The 25,000-nt window shown below is 44.1% G+C and overlaps 1 protein-coding gene and 1 long non-coding RNA gene across 23 annotated transcripts in view; one reads left to right on the forward strand and one right to left on the reverse strand.

Annotated features, from left to right (window-relative positions):
• The window catches only part of LOC133577497 (uncharacterized), a 19,554-nt gene extending 15,486 nt beyond the window's left edge, over positions 1-4,068 (reverse strand). For both annotated transcript variants that reach the window (XR_009811740.1, XR_012049372.1), the window contains exons 1-2: positions 3,743-4,068; positions 324-406 (exon numbers count right to left, since the gene is read on the reverse strand). This is a non-coding gene — a long non-coding RNA (uncharacterized lncRNA). The remainder of the gene's footprint in view (positions 1-323; positions 407-3,742) is intronic.
• clasp2 (cytoplasmic linker associated protein 2) overlaps positions 1-25,000 on the forward strand; it is a 181,597-nt gene that overhangs the window by 134,629 nt on the left and 21,968 nt on the right. For all 21 annotated transcript variants that reach the window (XM_061931367.1, XM_061931376.1, XM_061931368.1 and 18 more), the window contains 5 exons: positions 3,527-3,590; positions 4,045-4,278; positions 9,139-9,302; positions 9,384-9,462; positions 16,507-16,650. In XM_061931367.1, the coding sequence (XP_061787351.1) occupies positions 3,527-3,590; positions 4,045-4,278; positions 9,139-9,302; positions 9,384-9,462; positions 16,507-16,650 (685 nt within the window). The remainder of the gene's footprint in view (positions 1-3,526; positions 3,591-4,044; positions 4,279-9,138; positions 9,303-9,383; positions 9,463-16,506; positions 16,651-25,000) is intronic.

The following is a 25,000-nucleotide window of genomic DNA, read 5'->3' on the forward strand; positions in this document are numbered from 1 at the left end:
AAGTGTATGTACACTTTGACCGTGTGTGTGTGTGTGTGTGTGTGTGTGTGTGTGTGTGTGTGTGTGTGTGTGTGTGTGTGTGTGTGTGTGTGTGTGTGTGTGTGTGTGTGTGTGTGTGTGTGTGTTCTATGCACAAACTAGCATTGTTAAAATTCTTGCCCTCCTTCTTATCTTTGTTGTATAATAATAAATGTTGATTCTTGTTGCACAAACTTCTTCAAATAGCTTTAAACGTACCAACACAAGTCAGGGCAATGTTTAATTTCTTCGTAAACGTGCGTGTGCGTGCGTGCGTGCGTGCGTGCGTGCGTGCGTGTACCTACCTTTAGAGCTAGTGGTTGCAATGGGGTGGAACATTTCTGGACAGTTTCTAGTGAATTTCCATTTGAGGTTAAACTGGGTAATTCTGGAAAATATACCAAATTGAAAACTTGATTTAATAAAACTCCGGATTGCTTTTCCAGAACTACATTTTCAAATCAAAGGTGGAAGTACAATGCAGCAGACACATCCACTGTGCGCACACGTAACAAAACACAAAAATCCCCGTTTTAACTTCCTGTGGAAATGTTCCGCCTTTTTGAAACGCTACTTGGAAGGCGTTTGAACTCATCTGAGAAAGCTTTATCAGTTCATGCTCACAGGCTTATAAAAGACGGGTCTAGTCTGAGAGAATGGTGAATGTTTATCCTCTAAAAGTGGGAACATACCCACTAGTTTAACTCTATTGTAACAGTCAAGTTGGGATCGGTTTAATGCCCTGAGAATACAATAACCTAACAAATATTAAAATACGATAACTTGATGACTGCGATAACTCGATGAATACAATAACCTGATTAATACGAAAACCCGATTAATATAACCTGATGACTACGATCTTCAGCTCTCACTGGATCGGTTCGCAGCCGAGTGTGAAGCGACTGGGATGAGAATCAGCACCTCCAAGTCCGAGTCCATGGTTCTCGCCCGGAAAAGGGTGGAGTGCCATCTCCGGGTTGCGGAGGAGACACTGCCCCAAGTGGAGGAGTTCAAGTACCTCGGAGTCTTTTTCACGAGTGAGGGAAGAGTGGATCGTGTGATCGGTGCGGCGTCTTCAGTAATGCGGACGCTGTATCGATCCGTTGTGGTGAAGAAGGAGCTGAGCCGGAAGGCAAAGCTCTCAATTAACCGTTCGATCTACGTTCCCATCCTATAAATAAAGTTGATTTGATTTGATTTGATCCTCACCTATGGTCATGAGCTTTGGGTTATGACCGAAAGGACAAGATCACGGGTACAAGCGGCCAAAATGAGTTTCCTCCGCCGGGTGGCGGGGCTCTCCCTTAGAGATAGGGTGAGAAGCTCTGTCATCTGGGAGGAGCTCAAAGTAAAGCCGCTGCTCCTCCACAAAGAAAGGAGCCAGATGAGGTGGTTCGGGCATCTGGTCAGGATGCCACCCAAACGCCTCCAATAGGGAGGTGTTTAGGGCACGTCCGACCGGTAGGAGGCCACGGGGAAGACCCAGGACACGTTGGGAAGACTATGTCTTCCGGCTGGCCTGGGAACGCCTCGGGATCCCCCGGGAGAAGCTGGACGAAGTGGCTGAGGAGAGGAAAGTCTGGGCTTCTCTGCTTAGGCTGCTGCCCCCGCGACCCGACCTCGGATAAGCGGAAGAAGATGGATGGACTACGATACCTCGATGATTACGATAACCTGATGATTATGATAACCCGATGACTACGATAACTCGGTGAATGTGATACCCTGATTAATATAACCTGATGAATGCGATAACCTGATGACTACGATAACTTGATGACTACGATAACTTGATGACTACGATAACTTGATGAATTCGATAACCCGGTGAATTCGATAACCCGGTGAATGCGATAACCCGGTGAATGCGCAAACTTGATGACGACGATAACCCGATGACTACAATAGCCCGATGACTACGATAACCCGACGACTACGATTAACCCGGTGAATGTGATAACCCGACGACTACGATTAACCCGGTGAATGTGATAACCCGGTGACTACGATAACCCGATGGCTACGATAGCCCGGTGAATGCGATACCCTGATTAATATAACCTGATGACTACGATAACCTGATGACTACGATAACTTCATGACTACGACAACTTGACTACAATAACCCGGTGAATGTGATAACGTGATGACTGCGATAACCCGATGACTACCATAACCCGATGACTACCATAACCCGACGACTACGATAGCCCGACGACTACGATAACCGGACGAATACGATAACCGGATGAATACAGTAACCCGTCGACTACGATAACCCGACAACTACGATTAACCCGGTGAATGTGATAACCCGGTGACTACGATAGCCCGATGGCTACGATAGCCCGGTGAATGCGATACCCTGATTAATATAACCTGATGACTACAATAACCTTATGAATGCGATAACCTGATGACTACGATAACTTCATGACTACGATAACTTGACTACAATAACCCGGTGAATGTGATAACGTGATGACTGCCATAACCCGATGACTACGATAACCCGATGACTACCATAACCCGACGACTACGATAGCCCGACGACTACGATAACCCGACGACTACGATAACCCGACGACTGCGATAACCGGACGAATACGATAACCGGATGAATACAGTAACCCGACGACTACGGTAACCCGACGACTATGGTAACCCGACGACTACGATAACCCGACGACTACGATAACCCGACGACTACGATAGCCTGACGACTACGATAACCCGACGACTACGATAACCGGACGAATACAGTAACCCGTCGACTACGGTAACCCGACGACTACGATAACCCGACGACTACGATAACCCGACGACTACGATAGCCCGACGACTACGATAACCCGACGACTACGATAACCAGACGAATACGATAACCGGATGAATACAGTAACCCGTCGACTACGATAACCCGACTACTACGATAACCCGACTACTACGATAACCGGATGAATACAGTAACCCGTCGACTACGATAACCCGACGACTACGATAACCGGACGACTACGATAACCGGATGAATACGATAACCGGATGAATACAGTAACCCGTCGACTACGATAACCCAACTACTACGATAACCCGACTACTACGAAAACCCGACGACTACGATAGCCCGACGACTACGATAACCCGACGACTACGATAACCCGACGACTACGATAACCCGACGACTACGATAACCCGACGACTACGATAACCGGACGAATACGATAACCGGATAAATACAATAACCCGTTGACTACGATAACCGGACGAATACGATAACCGGATAAATACAATAACCCGTTGACTACGATAACCCGACGACTACGATAACCCGACGACTACGATAATTGGATGAATACAGTAACCCGTCGACTACGGTAACCCGACGACTATGATAACCCGACGACTATGATAACCCGACGACTACGATAACCCGCCAACTACGATAACCCGATGAATGAGAATATTTACAGGCACATCCTTCACAATGTCTTCTTTTTATGTGCAGCCGTGTGGAGCTGAAGAGGCTGTGCGAAATCTTCACCCGAATGTTTGCCGACCCCCATAGCAAGGTATGGCTGCATGGAGTGCACGTCACACACATTCACCCACTTTGCTCTGGTTTTACACCATGTCGCCCTCCCCTCCCCCAATTCCTCACTGTACCGGATTCTGCCCCCCCTTCCCAAGCAAGAAAAGAGGACTGTGAAGAGCACACACTCACCTGCATGCATGACGCCAACACAGGCATGCAGCGTGTGCCGCACAGTGTTTTCTCACGGCATGCCACGCCGCACTTTTGACCTTTGACCTCACTCTCTTCGGAACGGTCGTTCTTGAAGGCGTTCTCGCTGCATTCGCTGCCACTTCCTAAATACCAAACACATAGACACAATCCTTCTCTTGGACTAACCAGCTGCTCGGCGCTCGATCTAACTGGCAAACAGCTGTCGCCCCACACGCGTGCCCATCCTTTTTTTTTTTTTTTTTTTACTTTTGACATTTGATGATTTCAATGAATTTCAGCGAGACTCCGGCAGGGTGTACGGCACGGCAGAATCCGGTATAAGCTCAGCCTCCTTCAAGGTATTGCATCTCATCACAAAGAAATGCATCGTTGCCTTCTTTTGTTCCTTCATCTCTCCTGCACTAAACCTCACACAGACAACACCTCCATGCTGGATTGGTGTCCACTTGAATTCTAATCTTGTGTCTCTTTTTCTCCTCCATGCCGCTTTCCACCCCGGAACGCCACAGAGAGTAAGTTTGACTTTTCTGTCCTGTGTTCAGATGAAAGGCTAACCGGTTACCAAGGCAACAGCACAACACTGGCTTCTCTCATAGAGACGGTGTTACATTACATGACCTCGGCATCGCTTTGTAGCAGAACATTCTTTTATCAGACTCACACCTGTGTCTGATGGAGCGCTGTTGGTATTGTTTACAATAGAACTTTATTGTCATAACAACGTTAGTTTTTAAATACATCCGTCCAAAAGCAGACGTACAGGACCAGAAAAACAAAAACCTCGAGCAACAATAAGTTACGGCACACAAAACTCGAGACACGAGTGTAGGGCTCATAACCCTACACCCATAAACGAACCCATACATGGAAATACCTGTTGACGTAACTAAATATCTCCACCATGCCTTGATTTTACATTTTCAGGACTGATGTGGATCCCAAATACACAAAAACAGGTAACAACAAGTAAGAAAAGTAGGTTTTGTACAATAGAATCCCAACTTAATAGGTGCTTTGAGAAAAAGCCTTTGAAATAATAATAAGAAAAGTCCAATATAATCTCCAATCTTCTTTAAAAAAAACCATTTAACTATGCTCAATTCTTCAGCTAGCAGAAACACAAAATAACATGTGAAATAAAGTGCACTGCTTTAAGAGGACATGTTTAAAGGTCAGCAGCAACATGGACATAATTGACCTTTAACAACAAACATTATTACAGGACATACTGTTAGGACATACTTGCCAACCCTCCCGGATTTTCCGGGAGACTCCCGAAATTCAGCGCCTCTCCCGAAAACCTCCCGGGACAAATTTTCTCCCGAAAATCTCCCGAAATTCAGGAGGAGCTGGAAGCCACGCCCACTCCAGCTCCATGCGGACCTGAGTGACGTCAGGTGCGCAACACCACGTAAATCGTTGGCCAACCAAAAAGTAACCCCAGTACGCTATAGCCAACATTCACCAGGAGATGGCAACAGAAAAACATAGAGTTACTCAAAATAAATAAACAACCCAACCAAAAAATGCAGCAGCTCAATTAAAAAACTGTACTTAAGTCATATTCTTTTTTTTTTTTTTTTTTAGTACTGAACTCTTAACCCTCATTTGTAAAAAAAAAAATAACATGCTTATTATACAAACAGTATTTGTACACCTTTAACACAGATTTTTATAATGTCTTCAGAGATTCAGTTTTTTTGGTGGTACTTGAAACCTTTCTGGGTACCTGCGAAAGGGTGTTCAGCATGGTTAGAAAAATGGGGACAGAGAATAGAACAAGGATGGACAATTCAACCCTTAACTCAACAATGAGTAGATGAGTGTTATGTGTGTGTATATGTGTAAATAAATGAACACTGACATTCAAGTATTTCTTTTATTCATATATATTGTATGTATGTATATATATATATATATATATATATATATATATATATATATATACACATATATATATATATGTATGAAATACTTGACTTGGTGAATTCTAGCTGTAAATATACTCCTCCCCTCTTAGCCCCACCCCCAACCACGCCCCCGCCCCACCCCGACCACGCCCCCCCACCCCCCACCTCCCGAAATCGGAGGTCTCAAGGTTGGCAAGTATGTGTTAGGACCTGATCAAGGAGGTGATCCCAGGATGCAGAGACGGGAGGCAAGGTTGAATTATAAAAAGGGGAATATTTAATAAATCCAAAAAGTGTAACAAAAGGCGATGGGGCAGAAGTGCACACCATGAATAAACAAACAAAAACAGGTTCCACAGTGGTCGGCAGGGAAAAAGGCCAGGGCGCACTGAACACAGCAAAAAGTCCAACACAAAATCCTCTTTACCTCAGGGGGGCTAGGAAGCAAACACGAAGAGGTGAGGGACTACAGGAATAAGGAGAGGCAACATACCGGGACTGATGAAGTGAAGCAGGCACATGCACGTGGGAGGTGCAGGAGACAATAACCGGCGAGGCCAAGCTGACCGTGACGTGCCTAAATACCGGAGTGCTAATTGCGAGCAGGTGTGCCTCAAGGTCCGCCCTTTGCCGAGGACAAATCACTAAAAGCACAGGTGCAGACAAGAGGAGAAGGCAGGAGAACACTAAAAACACAACACATACACACAAAGATGTTAGCCTTGAACACCAACCTGCCAACTGATCATGAGACTATGTTCTGAAAATTACTTTTTATCATAGTTACTCCTTACTTTATCAAAAAAGTAATTGAAATACTAACAGGATTACTCTTGAATAAATGTAATTAATTACGAGGGAAAGTGATTATTGCGCTACTTAAAAATTCAAATATCTGGCATAATGCAGTTAAGATAAGTTTGTGTATGCGTCTGTGGGTGCGCCTTTTAAAAGGCGGTGCCTGTTGCCAAGTGACGTGTGACGTCATCGAGTTTACGCTATAGTTTGAGTTGTTTTGTTAGCAGGCTAGCAGAAGTTTGACTCTGACGGCAACTCTTTTCAATCTTTCACTGGTTTGTGTTACCTCTGCTTCGTAAACAGATTGAATGTGCTTCCATGGCTGTATGTTCTTGTCAACAAACGGGGTATTGTTTGGATGACACGTTTGTCACTTCAATCATTGATTTGTTCAATATTACCTCCGACCATCGTAGTTACTGGCACGCAGTGCAGTTTGTGTCAAGTTTTGGAAAAAAACCCGTCTTTTACTGACCAGTTCCACCAACTGTGACCTTTTTCCTTCGTGTTGCAAGACTTGGAGCTCTCACACAGCCCCACTACAGCTACAGACCCGCTCCTCTCTGTGCATGGCGCCGGAGGGACACACACAGCTGTCGGTGTGCACAGAGTGATAAATTACACCTCCATGTCAATCACTTGTCCATTTGGTTATGGTTTAAGTGTATAATAATAATAATAATGGATTAGATTTTATATCGCGCTTTTCTATTAGTAGATACTCAAAGCGCTCACAGAGAAGTGGGAACCCATCATTCATTCACACCTGGTGGTGGGAAGCTACATTTGTAGCCACAGCTGCCCTGGGGTAGACTGACGGAAGCGAGGCTGCCAGTTTGCGCCTACGGCCCCTCCGACCACCACCTATCATTCATTCACCAGTGTGAGCGGCACCGGGGGCAAGGGTGAAGTGTCCTGCCCAAGGACACAACGGCAGCAATTTGGATGTCAAGAGTCGGGGAGCGAACCTGCAACCCTAAGGTTTCTGGCACGGCCGCTCTACCCACTACGCCATACCGCCCCCTCAAACATGTTATACAGATGGCCGAAAATTTTAATCTCGTTCGATCAAATTTGGATGTATTTATTTCAGGGGCAAAACGCTAATTAAACGCTAACTTTTGTTTTTTTCTCAATACTCGCACCAGCTATTTTTAGTAGCAAACACGACTGAAATGCTCTCACTGTACAGCCCTAGATAAGGGTTGTTTTAGTTAGGGTGGGCAAACCACTTTCCAATGGTTTGTCTGCTCCATTTGTATATTCTGGCTCCCAAATGTATCGTCATTTCGCCTTGCAGAGTGGAAAGATTCTCCAAGATGTTATCCAATTTGCGATTCAACTACTAGATTGCCAAAGTCCGAGTGCCCACACAGCGGGCTAAAGCCGGATGCTTCCTCCGTGTCTACGTCAAATCCAAAGCAAAGACGCTGTGGTTGAGCGGGTCGCCGGCAGGTTTTCGATGGAGAACCTAAAAGTAGCAGCGAGCTGACGCCATCGGTGTATGGGGAAAACCTCATGATATAGGGATTCTCTGAACTTTGTGGGTCTTTTTATTATTTCCAAAAATCTAATTGGTGACCTGGGTAAATAACCACAAAACCTGTTATAACAAAAGGACTGATACAGACTTTTATAGCAGTCATTTATGTCACAAAACATTACAAGGAAGACAGTTTGCAGGTTTATGCAAGAAATACAAAACCAATTTCCGTGAAATTGTAGAGGGAGTGGAACTTTTGAACTTCATTCAGCTTTTTGTTGCACGGTACTGAGTGTCTTTTCAAACTCCAGCTAATGTGTTGTCTATGGATGTTCTCAATCATCCATCACAAGCGGACGGTTCAGTTTGTCTTACAACAGGGGTTCTTAACCTTTTTGACCTAGGGGCAAAAACACTCCTCTACAAGGGGTTTGGGGCCCAATCAATATTAACACTGAGTTAGTAATCTTACTCTTGATTTTCATCATATTTAATAATTATCTAACCTACTTACAGTTTAACAGGATAATGTGTGAGGGAGCAGGGTTGGGGTGGGGGCGGGGTTTGGTGGTAGCAGGGGTGTATAATGGAGCCCGGAAGAGTCAGGGCTGCATGGGATTCTGGGTGTTTGTTCTGTTGTGTTTATGTTGTGTTAAGGTGCAGATGTTCTCCCGAAATGTGTTTGTCATTCTTGTTTGGTTTTGGTTCAAAGTGTGGCGCATTATTAGTAAGAGTGTTAAAGTTGTTTTATATGGTCACCGTCAGTGTAACCTGTGTGGCTGTTGACCAAGTATGCCTTGCTGTCTCTTACGTGTGCAAGCAGAAGATGTATATTGTATAACAAGTGTTGGGCTGGCACGCTGTCAATACAGATTGTAGAGGGCGCCAAATGTTGTACCATCACGGCACGCCCTTAATATAGCTTTAAGGGTGAAAATCGGTGAATACTAATCCCGGTAGTTTTCTGCGAGAGGCACTGAAATCCGGAAGTCTCACGGGACAATTGGGGGGGTTCAGCAAGTAAGCTGCTGAGCCGCATCAGAGTGATCAAAGAGCCGTATGCGGCTCCGGAGCCGCGGGTTGCCGACCCCGTCCTAGACAAATAACCTTTATAGTCTTGGGTTGTTTCAGTGAAGTTGAAGACGTCTATACATGACTGAAACCGTGTGTGTTCCTCTTAGGTGTTCAGTATGTTCCTGGAGACGCTGGTGGACTTCATCCAGGTCCACAAGGACGACCTGCAGGACTGGCTGTTTGTCCTGCTCACACAGCTGCTCAAGAAGATGGGAGCGGACCTGCTGGGCTCCGTGCAGGCCAAAGTTCAGAGGGCGCTGGACGTCACCCGGTCAGCCGCACTCAAAGTGCCATCATCCTTTTATGCAAGCGCTGTCCTTTTGCTGAGTGGAAGCTGTCTCTGTCTCTGCAGCGAGTCCTTCCCCAATGACCTCCAGTTCACCATCCTCATGAGGTTCACCATGGACCAAACTCAGACTCCCAACCTCAAGGTAGATAAAAAACTTTGTTCTGTGTTTTTGTATTGGACCAGGAGCATGTGAAGGAGTGGACGGGACAGTTGTAGCCATGTTGACTGTTAGCACTGCACCTTCTCCATCTTTTAGTTTTCCATCATCGCATAATTTCCTGCTCCCTTATCTGAATCCTTTCTCGAGCCGGACGAGTTATCGAATTTCAATCTCGATTTTGATTTTGGCTTCTCACGATCATGAACAAAAAAAACGATTCATGTGCCGAACGACGTGCATTCAAACTTCTGAGCTTGTAACAATGAAACATAAATGAGAGCAACGTTCCCTCTAAGGTGCGCACCTGCGCAATTGCACACTGCTCACGCGTCCTCTGCGCACAGCAAATCTATGCCGCGCAAAAAATCAAATCCCACTCTAAACAAAATAAACAAATCGTTTGTTTTGTATGATTTTGCAATGCAACTGTGAGTAACAGGTGACGAAAGGCAGCCACAACAGATAAAACAATGTTTGTCAACACTTAAATTATTGTAACGTCTATGGAGACACTTAAAGGGGAACATTATCACAATTTCAGAAGGGTTAAAACCATTAAAAATCAGTTCCCAGTGGCTTATTTTATTTTTCGAAGTTTTTTTCAAAATTCTACCCACCACGCAATATCCCTAAAAAATTTTTAACCATCGTTATATACACCCGTCCATTTTCCTGTGACGTCACATAGTGATGCCAACACAAACAAACATGGCGCATAGAACAGCAAGGTATAGCGACATTAGCTCGGATTCAGACTCGGATTTCAGCGGCTTAAGCGATTCAACAGATTACGCATGTATTGAAACGGATGGTTGTAGTGTGGAGGCAGGTAGCGAAAACGAAATTGAAGAAGAAACTGAAGCTATTGAGCCATATCGGTTTGAACCGTATGCAAGCGAAAACGACGAAAACGACACGACAGCCAGCGACACGGGAGAAAGCAAGGACGAATTTGGCGATCGCCTTCTAACCAACGATTGTTATGTGTTTGTTTGGCATTAAAGGAAACTAACAACTATGAACTAGGTTTACAGGATATGACATACATTTGGCAACAACATGCACTTTGAGAGTGCAGACAGCCCAATTTTCATCAATTAATATATTCTGTAGACATACCCTCATCCGCTCTCTTTTCCTGAAAGCTGATCTGTCCAGTTTTGGAGTTGATGTCAGCAGGCCAGGGAAGCTAGGGTCGATAGGGGGTTTAGCTCGCTCGTCTGCGGGAACAAACTGCCACCATTGCTTGCCGTGCTACCGAGGTCCTTTGTCCCTGAATTGCTCACACACTCCGGCAGATTCAATGGGGGTCTGGCGGCAGATTTCTTTGACTTTATCGTTGGAAATGCATCTGCTTTGAGTGTCGCAGGATATCCACACATTCTTGCCATCTCTGTCGTAGCATAGCTTTCGTCGGTAAAGTGTGCGGAACAAACGTCCAATTTCTTGCCACTTTCGCATCTTTGGGCCACTGGTGCAACTTGAATCCGTCCCTGTTCGTGTTGTTACACCCTCCGACAACACACCGACGAGGCATGATGTCTCCAAGGTACGGAAAACAGTCGAAAAAAACGGAAAATAACAGAGCTGATTTGACTCGGTGTTTGAGAAAATGGAGGATTGCTTCCCGATGTGACGTCACAACGTGACGTCATCGCTCCGAGAGCGAATAGTAGAAAGGCGTTTAATTCGCCAAAATTCACCCATTTAGAGTTCGGAAATCGGTTAAAAAAATATATGGTCTTTTTTCTGCAACATCAAGATATATATTGACGCTTACATAGGTCTGGTGATAATGTTCATCTTTAAAGGAGGACAGGAATTCCATCGGTCCTTTTATTTAGCGAAATTGTTTGTCGGCCATAACCACACCAAAACAATGTGTAAAATACTTTTATCTAGCAAAACTGGTCGTTGTCTGCCGTACAAACTAAGCCACAAGCAACTCTTTGTCATCTGTTATATCAACAGCAGCCGCTTGCTCTCGCTCACCTGCACCAACACATACACTATGGCAATTAGCCACTGGTGCGTTTATGGCCACACAAAAAGTTGGACAACTCCAACACGACACGTGAAGTGTAAATTTCAGGTGGTTTTACTATGACTCCTCAATCAGTGTGCTTATTCTACTGTCATTTGCTAAGAATGTTATTTTTTGGATATTAATCATGAAATGATGTTACTGGACTACATAATTGCTAATAAAAATATTTATTTTACGGACAGAAAGTTAATAAACACTTCATCTCATGCAACATGTGAATGTTTTAAGGGGAACTAAATGTGATCTCTGAAAGGGGTACACAATCTTTCCAAAGCAGGACCCCCACCCAGGTATAAAATACTATAGTGCATAGCTGATAAAAAAAAAAATATCTAAGTGGGCCAAATCACATATATTAGAAAATAATCTCTTGAAATTGACTACTGTCACTTGATTATAATAATAAGACATTTAAATTGTTATGTCAGGTTTGAGACAAATGTGCTGCTGGTATGACCACAGTGTGCACGTCTGTATTCCACTGAATGCTCAGGGTGTTTGTGCGTTTGCTGACACACATGAAAAATTAGAGGGAAAATTGACTGAGAGTATGATTGAAAAAAGAAGTTTGGCACCGAACTAGTATGCCTAATCAATAATCGCTAAACTCAACAACAAAAAGTTAGGCCGTATGGTTTCCACGTTAACGTAATTACGGACGGAGTTAAAGACTTGGCCAATAAATCAGAATCCGCTGTTAAACCCAGAGTATCAGGGAAAATACCGTATTTCACTGGGATATAAGCCGCACCCTAGGGCTGGGCGATATACTCGATATATCGCGGGTTTGTCTCTGTGCGATAAAGAAAATGACTATATGGTGATATTGGAGTATACGTTCTCACGCAGTTGCTTTTAGCTGCGGGCATTACACTACAGGCTCTTCTCACTATTTCTTGTCTCTCCTTCTCACAGAGACATAAACAAGCGCACCTTCTTACATACATCACATACGTATACGCCCTCCCCGAGCAGAGAGGTAGCGGCATGGGTAACGTTAGCTGTGGTGCGAGTGGTAATACGAGAGAAAGAAGGTGCGAATCTGCTAACAAATGAAGGAAGAATTAATTCCCAAGAAAAACAGTACGGGTTACATCGTCTGGCGGTGGTTTGGCTTCAAGCGGGAATATGTCGGACAGACAACCGTAATTTGTCAAGTGTGGGGCAAAAGCGTTGCTACAAAAAGTAGCATTACTGCTAATATGTAGCATCATTTTAAAAGTCACCCGCTAGAGAATGAAGAGTGATTGAAACTCTGCATGTCAACATCTGCGTTCGGTGCCACACCAACAAAATGCCGAGGCAACCATTTCCACATCAACACCGTATGACAAAAATATTCCACGACATAAGAAGATAGCGAAGGACATACACTATTTGATTTCCTATTATGCAGCTCATTTTTATTTGACACTTATTGAAATATCTTGTGTGTCATCATGCACAAAAGTGCACTTTATTTGTTTTTAACTATTGTAGTAGCGTTCTGTACAAAAAGTGCATTTTAATTTAGTGTTGTTTTGATATGTCATCTTAGTGACATCATGCACAAAAGTGCACTAATAGCTTTTTTTAAAATGTCTCTGACAATCTTGCACTTTCTGTTTTGAAATGACATGAATGTTTGTGCCACTGCTTAATAACTCTTTAATAAATACACTTTTAGTTGTGATTTCCCTCTCTGCATGAAAGTTTAAAAGTAGCATATATTAATGCAGTATGAAGAAGAATGTTTTAATGTAGACACTAGAGATGCGCGGTTTGCGGACACAACCGTGAATTCCGCGGATTATCCGCGGGTCGGGCGGTTGAAATTAAAAAAAATTTGATTTTATTCGCGGGTCGGGCGGTTGAAATTAAAAAAAATTAAATTTAATCCGCGGGTCGGGTCGGGCGGTTGAAATAAAAAAAAATTAGATTTTAAATAGATTGAGGCGGGTGGCAGTTAAACCAATTCGGAAATATATATACATAGTTAAATGTTGTTACCCACATTCGAAAAACGAGCAGGCACCTGCAGCACGCCACAACAGAAGAAGAAAAAAAAAAAAAATGGCAACGCCGGCAGCAAACGTGGTACGCGACAAACTAAAAAAGGGAATACTTAAGACCAGGGGAAAAAAAGGCCAGAAAAGTTCAGCGTGGACTCGTTTTTATGAGGTTGTAAATCAGGATGATAGTAATGCTGGCTACGTGATTTGCAAGAGCTGCGACGCTGTTTATGTCTACGACAGTCACAAAACCGGGACATCTAACATGGTGCATCACATTTGTGCAAAACCCCGAACCTCCACAAACACCCTGAGCATGAGCAGTTTCGTCCGCCGTGATCCCAGAAGAGTGCCACAGGATTTTAAAACAAGATAGAACGCAGCTGCCTGCAGCAGTTTGAGTGGCGCGAGCGCTCTTGGAGGTGCGCTCAGCGCGGCTCCCAGATGATTGCGCACTGGTGTGCGTCTGGGCCGTGACAGCGTGGCACGCATTGAATGTCTCTGCTGCATTGGATCAGTCTCCTTTCTTTAACAGGCAAAAGCTTTATAACCTCACTAATGCCTTGCATCGTCTATATTAGATATATAACAACGGGTGGGTGCGGGTGGGTGCGGTTTTGATAAAATGTTAGCTCGGTTGGATGGCGGATGGGTGACGACTTTTGTGATGCGGTTGCGGATGAAATAATTGCCTATCCGCTAGAGATGCGCGGATAGGCAATTATTTCATCCGCAACCGCATCAGAAAGTCGTCAACCATCCGCCATCCACCCGATCTAACATTTGATCAGAACCGCACCCGCCCGTTGTTATATATCTAATATAGACGATGCAAGGCATTAGTGAGGTTATAAAGCTTTTGCCTGTTAAAGAAAGGAGACTGATCCAATGCAGCACAGACATTCGCGTGCCACGCTGTCACGGCCCAGACGCACACCAGTTGGCAATCATATGGGAGCCGCGCTGAGCGCACCTCCAAGCGCGTCTCGCTGCCGGCGACGGCCGGGTATGGGCCCGACGCTCCAGCGCCATCCATTTTCAGGGCTAGTTGATTCGGCAGGTGGGTTGTTACACACTCCTTAGCGGGTTCCGACTTACATGGCCACCGTCCTGCTGTCTATATCAACCAGGGTGAGCCCCACCCCTTTCGTGAGCGCACTGCGCGCGGAGTGACCCCTGTTATGCGCCCCCGGCAACAGGGGTGGCGGGCAGGTAAGCTGCACGGGCGGAGCGCGCGGAGTGACCCCTGTTACGAGCCCCCGGCCACGGGGGTGGCGGGCAGGTAAGCTGCTTACCTGCTGCGCGTGACGCCGGCCGCGGCGAAGGCGGACGAGGCGGGGTGTCGGTGCGGTGGGCGCGGTGGTGACCCTGGACGTGCGTCGGGCCCTTCTCGCGGATCGCCTCAGCTACGGCTCCCGGTGGGGCCCTCTCGGGGGAAGGGGCCTCGGTCCCGGACCCCGGCGAGGCGTCCCTTCTCCGCTCCGTAAAAGTGTCCATCTCTTTTTTTTTTCTTCTTCTGTTGTGGCATATGCAGCAGGTGCCTGCTCGTTTTTCGTATGTGGGTAACAACATTTAACTATGTATATATATTTCCGAATTGGTTTAACTGCCACCCGCCTGAATCTATTTAAAATCTAATTTTTTTTTATTTCAACCGCCCGACCCAACCCGCGGATAAAATCTAATTTTTTTAAATTTCATCCGCCTGATCCGCGGATAATCCGCGGACTCCTCGGTTGTGCCCGCAAACCGCGCATCTCTACTATCCGCGCATCTCTAGTAGACACATAGAATCATCATACTGCTGTGATTATATGCATCAAGTGTTCATTCAAGGCTCAGGCAAAATATCCAGATATATATGGTGTATCGTGACATAGCCTAAAAATATCGAGATATTAAAAAAAGGCCATATCGCCCAGCCTTACCGCACCCATTACATTTTAGAAGAGGAACATATTTTCCATATATAAGCCGCACCAGACTATAAGCTATTGTGAAATTAGTTATTTACACATAAATATTCTGTAAATGTTTATTTACATACCTTAATTGTTTCCAAACGATGTCTGTAACACGTCAGTAAAACGGCTGATCAAACAAAACAGAAGTCATCGTCACGGACCCACTAGCTGCGCAAACTAGCGCTCCGATCAGCTACACAGACTCAGTAACTCCACAATGACGTTTTGGTGAAAATCCATGTTATTAATCGTGATTGGGAATTGCGGTGAGTGAATAGTTATAATGAGCTGAGATAGGCTCCAGCTCCCCCCACCCCCACAACCCCAAAAGGAATAAGCGGTAGAAAATGGATGGATGGATAGTTACAATGAAACTTTTTCAAAACAGGTTAAATAAAGCTTCCTCTGGTTGCATGGACACGGCCTAAACACATCTTTTTACACATTGATTCTTATTCACACTTTTTATTTGTTGAAAATCGATTTTAGTTTTTATAATTTGGAGTTGATCTAGTGATTCCAATATCAGTCCAAATAATGGTGATTATTATTTTTGCCATAATGTTCCAGCCCTCATCTTTTCAACACCTCGTTGACCTGACGCGGTGCCTCTGCTCTCTCTCTCTGAAGCCTGTGCGGAGCTCGTGTTGCGGGCGAGGCAGGGGGGCGCCCGGGGTAAAATTGCTCCCCCCCAGAGTGCGGCGCCACGTCTGCTCGCTAGACGAGCAGGCCGCAGCCTGGAGCCGCTCCCGCCAGGTCAGTGCGCTCCGGGGGGGAGCAATGGTGACGTGGTGAGCAGGAAGTTGTGGGCGAAAAGAGAAAGCCATTTGTTTTGCTTGAATTTTCTCAGAATGCTCTTCTTTTGCCCCACAAAGCACCGCATGTCCTTGTATCATTTCCCTCCCCCCGCCCCCTGATTCATCCGATTATTTCATTTTCAGAGTGGCTGATGACGCACATGTGGTGAACCATTTTAATGTTGTTGGTGGAACAAGCTAATAGGCTAATGTTGTGTTGGTCGCAGGTGAAGGTGGCCATCCTGAGGTACATCGAGACGCTGACGCTACAGATGGAAGCTCCTGACTTTGTCAACTCCAGCGAGACTCGGCTCGCCGTCTCCCGCATCATCACCTGGACGAGCGAACCCAAAAGCTCCGACGTCAGAAAGGTGAACAAAAAACAGATATCATACCCAGAAAGCTCTGTTGTTGGCTAAAAATTGTCGTCTGAGTTAACGTCAACGACCTATTTCCCCCCACTAAAATCTTAATCAATCAATCAAAGTTGATTTATATAGCCCTAAATCACAAGTGTCTCAAAGGGCTGCACAAGCCACAACGACATCATCGGCTGAGATCCCACATCAGGGCAAGAAAAAACTCAACCCGATGGGCTACAATTAGAAACCTTGGAGGGGACCGCAGATGTGGTACAGAGACTAGGAATGTCCCGATCCAGGTTTTTGCACTTCCGATCCGATACCGATATTGTTTTTGCACTTCCGATCCGATACCGATACTGACCGATACCGATACTGGCCTATCCAAGCATGTATTAAAGTTTAAAGTTATTTAGCCTACTTAGTTGTCAGAATCATGTTGAAAAGGGTTTTAGTACTCTTGCTAACAACTAGCCAGCTGAATTAGGGGAGTTTGAATAATACACAATGGTTGGTAACAAGAAACTGACCTGTTTATTCAAGGATAAACACAAAATAGACAAAATTATACATGACAAACAGAAATGGCATCATTGAACTAGGGCTGGGCGATATGACCTTTTTTTAATATTGCGATATTTTAAGGCCATATTGCGATACACGATATATATCTCGATATTTTGCCTCAGCCTTGAATGAACCCTTGATGCATATAATCACAGCAGTATGATGATTCTACGTGTTTTGATTGATTGATTGAGACTTTTATTAGTAGGTTGCACAGTGAAGTACATATTCCGTACAATTGACCACTAAATAGTAACACCCCAATAAGTTTTTCAACTTGTTTAAGTCGGGGTCCACTTAAATTGATTCATGATACAGATATATACTATCAGATATATACTATCATCATAATACAGTCATCACACAAGATAATCACATTGAATTATTTATAATCCGGGGTGTGGAGGGGGGCGCCTGATGTAAGTGTCAAAAAAGACAGCCAAAAGAGTTTGATATGAGAATAAATCTAAAGTTAAAATATAGGGTAGAAATGCACCCATTTGCAGGAAATGTAGTCTTGATTTTCAACATTTTCTTTCAAGGCTTGCATGTCTACATTAAAACATTCTTCTTCATACTGCATTACTTTTACTTGCTACTTTTAAACTTTCATGCAGAGAAGGAAATCACAACTAAAAAAATCACTAATTTTTTCATACGGTGTTGATCTGGAAATGTTTGCCTCGGCATTTTGATGGTGTGGGCGTGTGGCACCGAATGGAGATACCGTATTTTCCGCACTATAAGGCGCACCGGATTATTAGCCGCACCTTCTATGAATTACATATTTCATAATTTTGTCCACCAATAAGCCGCCCCGGACTATAAGCCGCGCCTACGCTGCGCTAAAGTGAATGTCAAAAAAACACTGCGCTAAAGTGAATGTCAAAAAAACAGTCAGATAGTTCAGTAAAACTTTAATAATATATTGAAAACCAGCGTTCTAACAACTCTGTCCCAAAATGTACGCAAATGTGCAATCACAAACATAGTAAAATTCAAAATGGTGTAGAGCAATAGTAACATAATGTTGCTCGAACGTTAATGTCACAACACACAAAATAAACATAGCGCTCACCTTCTGAAGTTATTCTTCATTCGTAAATCCTTCGAATTCTTCGTCTTCGGTGTCCGAATTGAAAAGTTGCGCAAGCGTGGTATCCAAAATGGCCGGTTCCGTCTCGTCGAAGTCATCGGGAGTCAGTGTCGCTGTTGTTCTGTGAATCCTGCCTTCCGGAAAGCTCGGACCACAGTTGTGACCGAAATATCTGCCCAGGCATTTACGATCCACTGGCAAATGTTGGCGTATGTCGTCCGGAGCTGTCTGCCCGTCTTAGTGAAGGTGTGTTCGCCTTCGGAGCTGTGTGAAAAAAGCCACCCGGCCTCTTCGCGTAAACTTCCCTTAACCACTCGCTCATCTTTTCTTCATCCATCCATCCCTTCGAGTTAGCTTTTATGATGACGCCGGCTGGAAAGGTCTCTTTTGGCAAGGTCTTCCTTTTGAATATCACCATGGGTGGAAGTTAGCATGGCAAGCTAGAACCACAGTGAAGGATGACTTCTCATTCCCTGTGGTGCGAATATTCACCGTACGTGCTCCCGTTCCACAGTGCGGATCACAGGAATATCAGTTGCTGTGAAATACGGTAGTAATCCGTGTGCGGATGGAGAGATTGCGTCTTTTTATGAACCGGATCCTTGTCCTTTGTAGGAGCCATTTTGTGGTCTTTACAGATGTAAACAGGAAATGAAACGTACGGTGATATCCGCGCGTTTTTTCTTCTTCTTCCGGGGGCGGGTGGTTGCTTAAAGCGCTTCCTGTTCTATGGGGGCGGGTGCTTTCCTTGGCGGTTGCTTGCGTAGAAGAAGAAGCGCTTCCTGTTCTACCGGGAAAAAAGATGGCGGCTGTTTACCGAAGTTGCGAGATCGAAACTTTATGAAAATTAATCGTAATAAAGCGCACCGGGTTATAAGGCGCACTGTTAGCTTTTGAGAAAATTTGTGGTTTTTAGGTGCGCCTTATAGTGCGGAAAATACGGTAAGCGTCTCGACAGACGTTACAATATTTGAACAATGATGACGAAAACGGTTTTCTCTGTCGTGTCCGTGTGTCGAAAATTGTTATGCGCTTATTTTTTTATTTGATTTTGTGCGTGGCATATAATTGCTATGCGCAGAGGACGTTTGAGCAGTGCGCAATTGCACAGGCGCGCACCTTAGAGAGAACATTGGTCACACGGCTGCGCTAGCATCACAGCTAACGTTAGCCATGCTGCTACCTCTCTGCTCGGGGAGGGCGTATACGTATGTGACGTATGACGTGACAGTATGTGACGTATGACGTGACAGTATGTGACGTATGACGTGAGAGTATGTGACGTGTGTAAGAAGGTGCGCTTGCTGTCTGTGAGAGGGAGACACATAAAAGAGTGAGAAGAGCCTGTCGTGTAATGCCAGCAGCTAAAAGCAACTGCGTGAGAATTCACAGACCTGTGGATGTGTTGAAGGTGTGCTGGAAAATGCGGAACGGAAATTAGGGAGCAGCAGAAAAGTGGAATGTATTATTTAAATAGGTGCGTTGGAAAACACGGAGCGGAGTTTTTTTTTTAACTGGATCTGGATCTGCATTTTCCCATGCCTTGCCGATACGCATTTTTTGGCAAATATCGGCAGCCGATCCGATCCAAATATCGGATCGGGACATCCCTAACAGAGACCCTGGGCAGGTGGGACAAGTTCGGAATCTATCTAAACACAGTTGCATGTGGGAGAGTAAATAACGAAGGGGATCCAATCCTATTTTGGTGGTTTTTTCTCTTGTTGTGGTATTTTCCTGCAGCAGGTTTCATGTCTTTCTTTGAGCGATATTTCCCACATCTACTTTGTTTTAGCAATCAAGAACATTTCCGTTGTTTGTATCCTTCTTTGTGGGGACATTGTTGATTGTCATGTCTTGTTCGGATATACTTTGTGGACGCCGTCTTTGCTCCACAGTAAGTCTTTGCTGTCGTCCAGCATTCTGTTTTTGTTTACTTTGCAGCCAGCTCAGTTTTAGTTTTGTTCTGCCTTCCCTAAGCTTCAATGCCTTTTCTTAGGGGCACTCACCTTTTGTTTATTTTTGGTTTAAGCATTAGATACCTTTTTACCTGCACGCTGCCTCCCGCTGTTTTCGACATCTACAATGCAATTAGCTACCAGGCTGCCACCTACTGATATGGAAGAGTATTACACGGTTACTCTGCCGATCTCTAGACAGCACCGACACTCAACAACAACACATCATTTGCAGACTATAATTACTGGTTTGCGAAAAATATTTTTAACCCAAATAGCTGAAATTAGATAATCTCCCACGGCACACCAGACTGTATCTCACGGCACACTAGTGGCACAGTGGTTGAAAAACACTGGCCAAGTGGTTAGTGTCCGCTCTGAGATTGGTAGGTTGTGAGTTCAAACCCCGGCCGAGTCATACCAAAGACTATAAAAATGGGAGCCATTACCTCCCTGCTTGGCAGCATCAAGGGTTGGAATTGGGGGTTAAATCACCCAAAAAAGAATTCCTGGGCGCGGCCACCGCTGCTGCTCACCGCTCCCCTCACATCCCAGGGGGTGATAAAGGGTGATGGGTCAAATGCAGAGAATAATATTGACATACCTAGTGTGTGTGTGTCAATCATTGGTACTTTAACTTTTAACTTAACTTTCTCTGGTAAAATACAACCAACTTGTAGCGCCATCTGCAGGCTTTTCATCCGACACCTACGCAACAAATGACTCATACTGTACTGAATTACTGTTACTATTCATGACGGTCGAGCAGGAGCAAGACAGTTTACTCTACCACCACTTCTGTAGTACAACATGGGCGACATCGCCCGTCAATTTGATAAGCAATTGTCATTTTTCAAGCGGACACACAACAGGGGTCGCCGACCTGTCGATCACGATCGACCCTACCGGTCAATCGCCAAATATTAGAAAAAGAAATATATAATAAAGACATCAGTGACACCCCCCACACGTAGAATGACCAACAGGCACGCATTTTAACCACTGAACACGCCCGCACACCACGTCTCTTTCTTTTCAGCCTCTCACGGCGACACACTACATATATATATGTATATATATATATGCATACCTGCCAACTACTCCGGTTTTCCCGTAATTAGTACGGTTTTCATCAACCTATTCCGGGTTACGGTTGCAGTGATAAAAAATACGGTTTTTCATTAATTACATTTTTTTTTTTTTTTTTAAGTTTTATTCACGAAATCGCGTAACAACAATCACAATCGACACTGCTTCCCGTAACTTCCTATCGAGCCATTCCGAATGCCATGCGCGAGGCTATTTATAGCACCGCTGCCAAGCACGAGGCCATTGTTTCCAAACGAGCGAACGATCATGGAATCAGCCGGAGAAAAATCGCAAACGAGTCTTAAACCGAAAAGAAAACTGCAGTCATTCCGTGAAGAATATTCAAAAGCCTATCCGGGAATAATTATCCGTTCCAAAAAGGGGGAAAACTACGCGAATTGCACCTTGTGCAGACAAGATTTTTCGATCGGACACGGAGGAATTAGCGATGTAAAAGACCACGTTGGGACAAAAAAACATAAGTCTAATGCCGTTGCTAAATTTGGATTTTAGCCACAAAAAGGTAATGACACCAATGTTATCTATTGGAATTGTTTAGTACTGTTATACTGTTAAAAGTGTTTATACTATTTATGCTTTCAAGTCTAAGTTGAAGAAATCTTGTTAAATGTTGACAGCATAACTACCAAAATACAGAAGTATGTCCTTAATATTTTTGCAGTGCTATTTCTGTTGAAAAGTTAAAATGATTACATTAGAGATGTGATGTGCCACTTTTCAAGTGTCTGATGGCTTAAATTAATTTTCATTAATTTTTCATATTTTGAATTCTTTTGAAAGGCTTACAAAAAAACTACATTTGAATTGTAATTCCATGCTATTGACAGGACTATTAATTTTAATGAAGTTAGCTTACCATGTTTACAGTATGATAATTGTGATAGAAATGTGAAGGCACAGAATATTTTTTACAATTGAACAAGGCAGTAGATTATACAAGCTTGGACAGAAAGTTAATAATGACACCAATTTTTTTTTTAATGGAATTGTTTAGTACTGGGCAGCACGGTGGCAGAGGGGTTAGTGCATCTGCCTCACAATACGAAGGTCCTGAGTAGTCTTGGGTTCAATCCCGGGCTCGGGATCTTTCTGTGTGGAGTTTGCATGTTCTCCCCGTGACTGCGTGGGTTCCCTCCGGGTACTCCGGCTTCCTCCCACTTCCAAAGACATGCACCTGGGGATAAGTTGATTGGCAACACTAAAAAAATTGGCCCTAGTGTGTGGATGTGAGTGTGAATGTTGTCTGTCTATCTGTGTTGGCCCTGCGATGAGGTGGCGACTTGTCCAGGGTGTACCCCGCCTTCCGCCCGATTGTAGCTGAGATAGGCTCCAGCGCCCCCCGCGACCCCAAAAGGGAATAAGCGGTAGAAATTGGATGGATGGATGGATGTTTAGTACTGTTTTACCATTTGTTTACTGTAAAAAGTGTTTATACTGTTTATACTTTCAATTAACATATTGAAGTCTTGTGAAAGGTTGACAGGATAACTGGCATTAACTGTCAAAATAATTTCAAACTATTGAAGTTAGCTTACAGAATAAACATGTCAATCAACTCATATGATTTTTGCTGTAATATTTTTGTTTTGAAAAGTCACTGTGACTGATAGAAAAGTGATGGTTTTAGCAACATTTTAACCTGTCTGAATGCAATCAATCATTCTGTGGCCCCTGGACCCTGGCTACTAGGTTTTTCTGATTTCAAAAGTTGGCAGGTATGTATATGTATATATATATTAGCGGTGTAACGGTACACAAAAATTTGGGTTTGGTACGTACCTCAGTTTAGAGGTCACGGTTCGGTTCATTTTCTGTACAGTAAGAAATCAACAAAATATACATTTGTGGGTTATTTATTTACCAAATTTGCAAAATCTTCCACCAAAAATATTTTTCTTAGTGGAATATTTGATGTGAAGTAATGGGAACCTTGGATAGGTCAATAATTCATAATAACATTGATTTTGATTCAATATTATGTTTTGAGCAATGACAGTTTGAAAGAAAGAAAAACAGCTTTGTTTTATTACCGGTAGTCAACATTGCAACTTTTTCTAAATTACATTTCACCTTTAAGCTTTTTTATTTCACTTTTGTTCTGTTTTTGTTTATTTTAATAGTATTTTTAGAATGTGCCGTGGGCCTTTAAAACATTAGCTGTGGGCAGCAAATGACCTCCTGGGCACACTTTTGACACCCCTGTTATAGATAATAAAAAATTAAATGTGATAAATCTATGGATAAAAAGCAGAGCCTGGCGACGCATGCGCGTTTATCATAACTCTCTCGCTCTCTCTGTCTCTGCCCCTCCCTCACCAATGCTGCTGCGCCGCACAATTTGTTTTGTTTTTAACCCCTTCTTAACCCTGAACGTACATTGAAAATACACGCAAACGTAACTCAAAATGCCGGACATTTGAGGCATTTAAGAAACTCCGCCCTGACAGCTCCGCAAAAGAGGACATGTCTGGTGAAAAGAGGACGTATGGTCAGTCTATCCAAGCCCGTTAGCTGCTAGCATGCCGTGTGTTGTGCCTCGGTGTGCATTGTTTACACAACGTGCGTTACGCTACTTAATATGTCTGTGTGGAAACTCGTTCGGTACACCTCCGAACCGGAACCCCCGTACCGAAACGGTTCAATACAAATACACGTACCGTTACACCCCTAATATATATATATATATATATATATATACCGTATTTTCCGCACCATAAGCCGCCCTGGGTTATAAGCCGCGCCTTCAATGAACGGCATATTTCAAAACTTTGTCCACCTATAAGCCGCCCCGTGTTATAAGCCGCATCTAACTGCGCTAAAGGGAATGTCAAAAAAACAATCAGATAGGTCAGTCAAACTTTAATAATATATTAAAAACCAGCGTTCTAACAACTCTGTTCACTCCCAAAATGTACGGTAATGTGCAAATGTGCAATCACAAACATAGTAAAATTCAAAATAGTGCAGAGCAATAGCAATGTCACAACACACAAAATAAACATAACGCTCACTTTCTGAAGTTATTCTTCATTCATAAATCCCTCGAATTCTTCTCCTTCGGTGTCCGAATTAAAAAGTTGGGCGAATACGGGATCCAAAATGGCCGGCTCCATCTCGTCGAAGTCATCAGAGTCAATGTTGCTATTGTTGTCCAGCAGTTCCGTGAATCCTGCCTTCCGGAAAGTTCGGACCACAGTTGAGACCGATATATCCGCCCAGGCATTTACAATCCACTGGCAGATGTTGGCGTATGTCGTCCGGCGCTGTCTCCCTGTCTTAGTGGCGCAGGTCATCTTGTTGCTTCAATTCTCTTGCTGCTGCTCTATTTCCGTGTTCTACTGCGTGACTTATTGCCTTGAGTTTGAATTCTACGTTGTACGCGTGTCTCTTAATAGGAGCCATTTTGTGGTCTTTACAGATGTAAACACACAAATGAAATGAAACGTAATATCCGCTTCTTCTTCTTCTTCTACGGGGGCGGGTGGTTGCTTACAGTAGAAGAAGAAGCGCTTCCTCTTCTATGGGGGCGGGTGCTTACCTTGGCGGTTGCTTACCGTAGAAGAAGAAGCGCTTCCTCTTCTACGGGGAAAAAAGATGGCGGCTGTTTACCGTAGTTGCGAGACCTAAA

This window comes from Nerophis lumbriciformis, linkage group LG37 (assembly GCF_033978685.3).
Source record: "Nerophis lumbriciformis linkage group LG37, RoL_Nlum_v2.1, whole genome shotgun sequence".
Taxonomy (NCBI): domain Eukaryota; kingdom Metazoa; phylum Chordata; class Actinopteri; order Syngnathiformes; family Syngnathidae; genus Nerophis; species Nerophis lumbriciformis.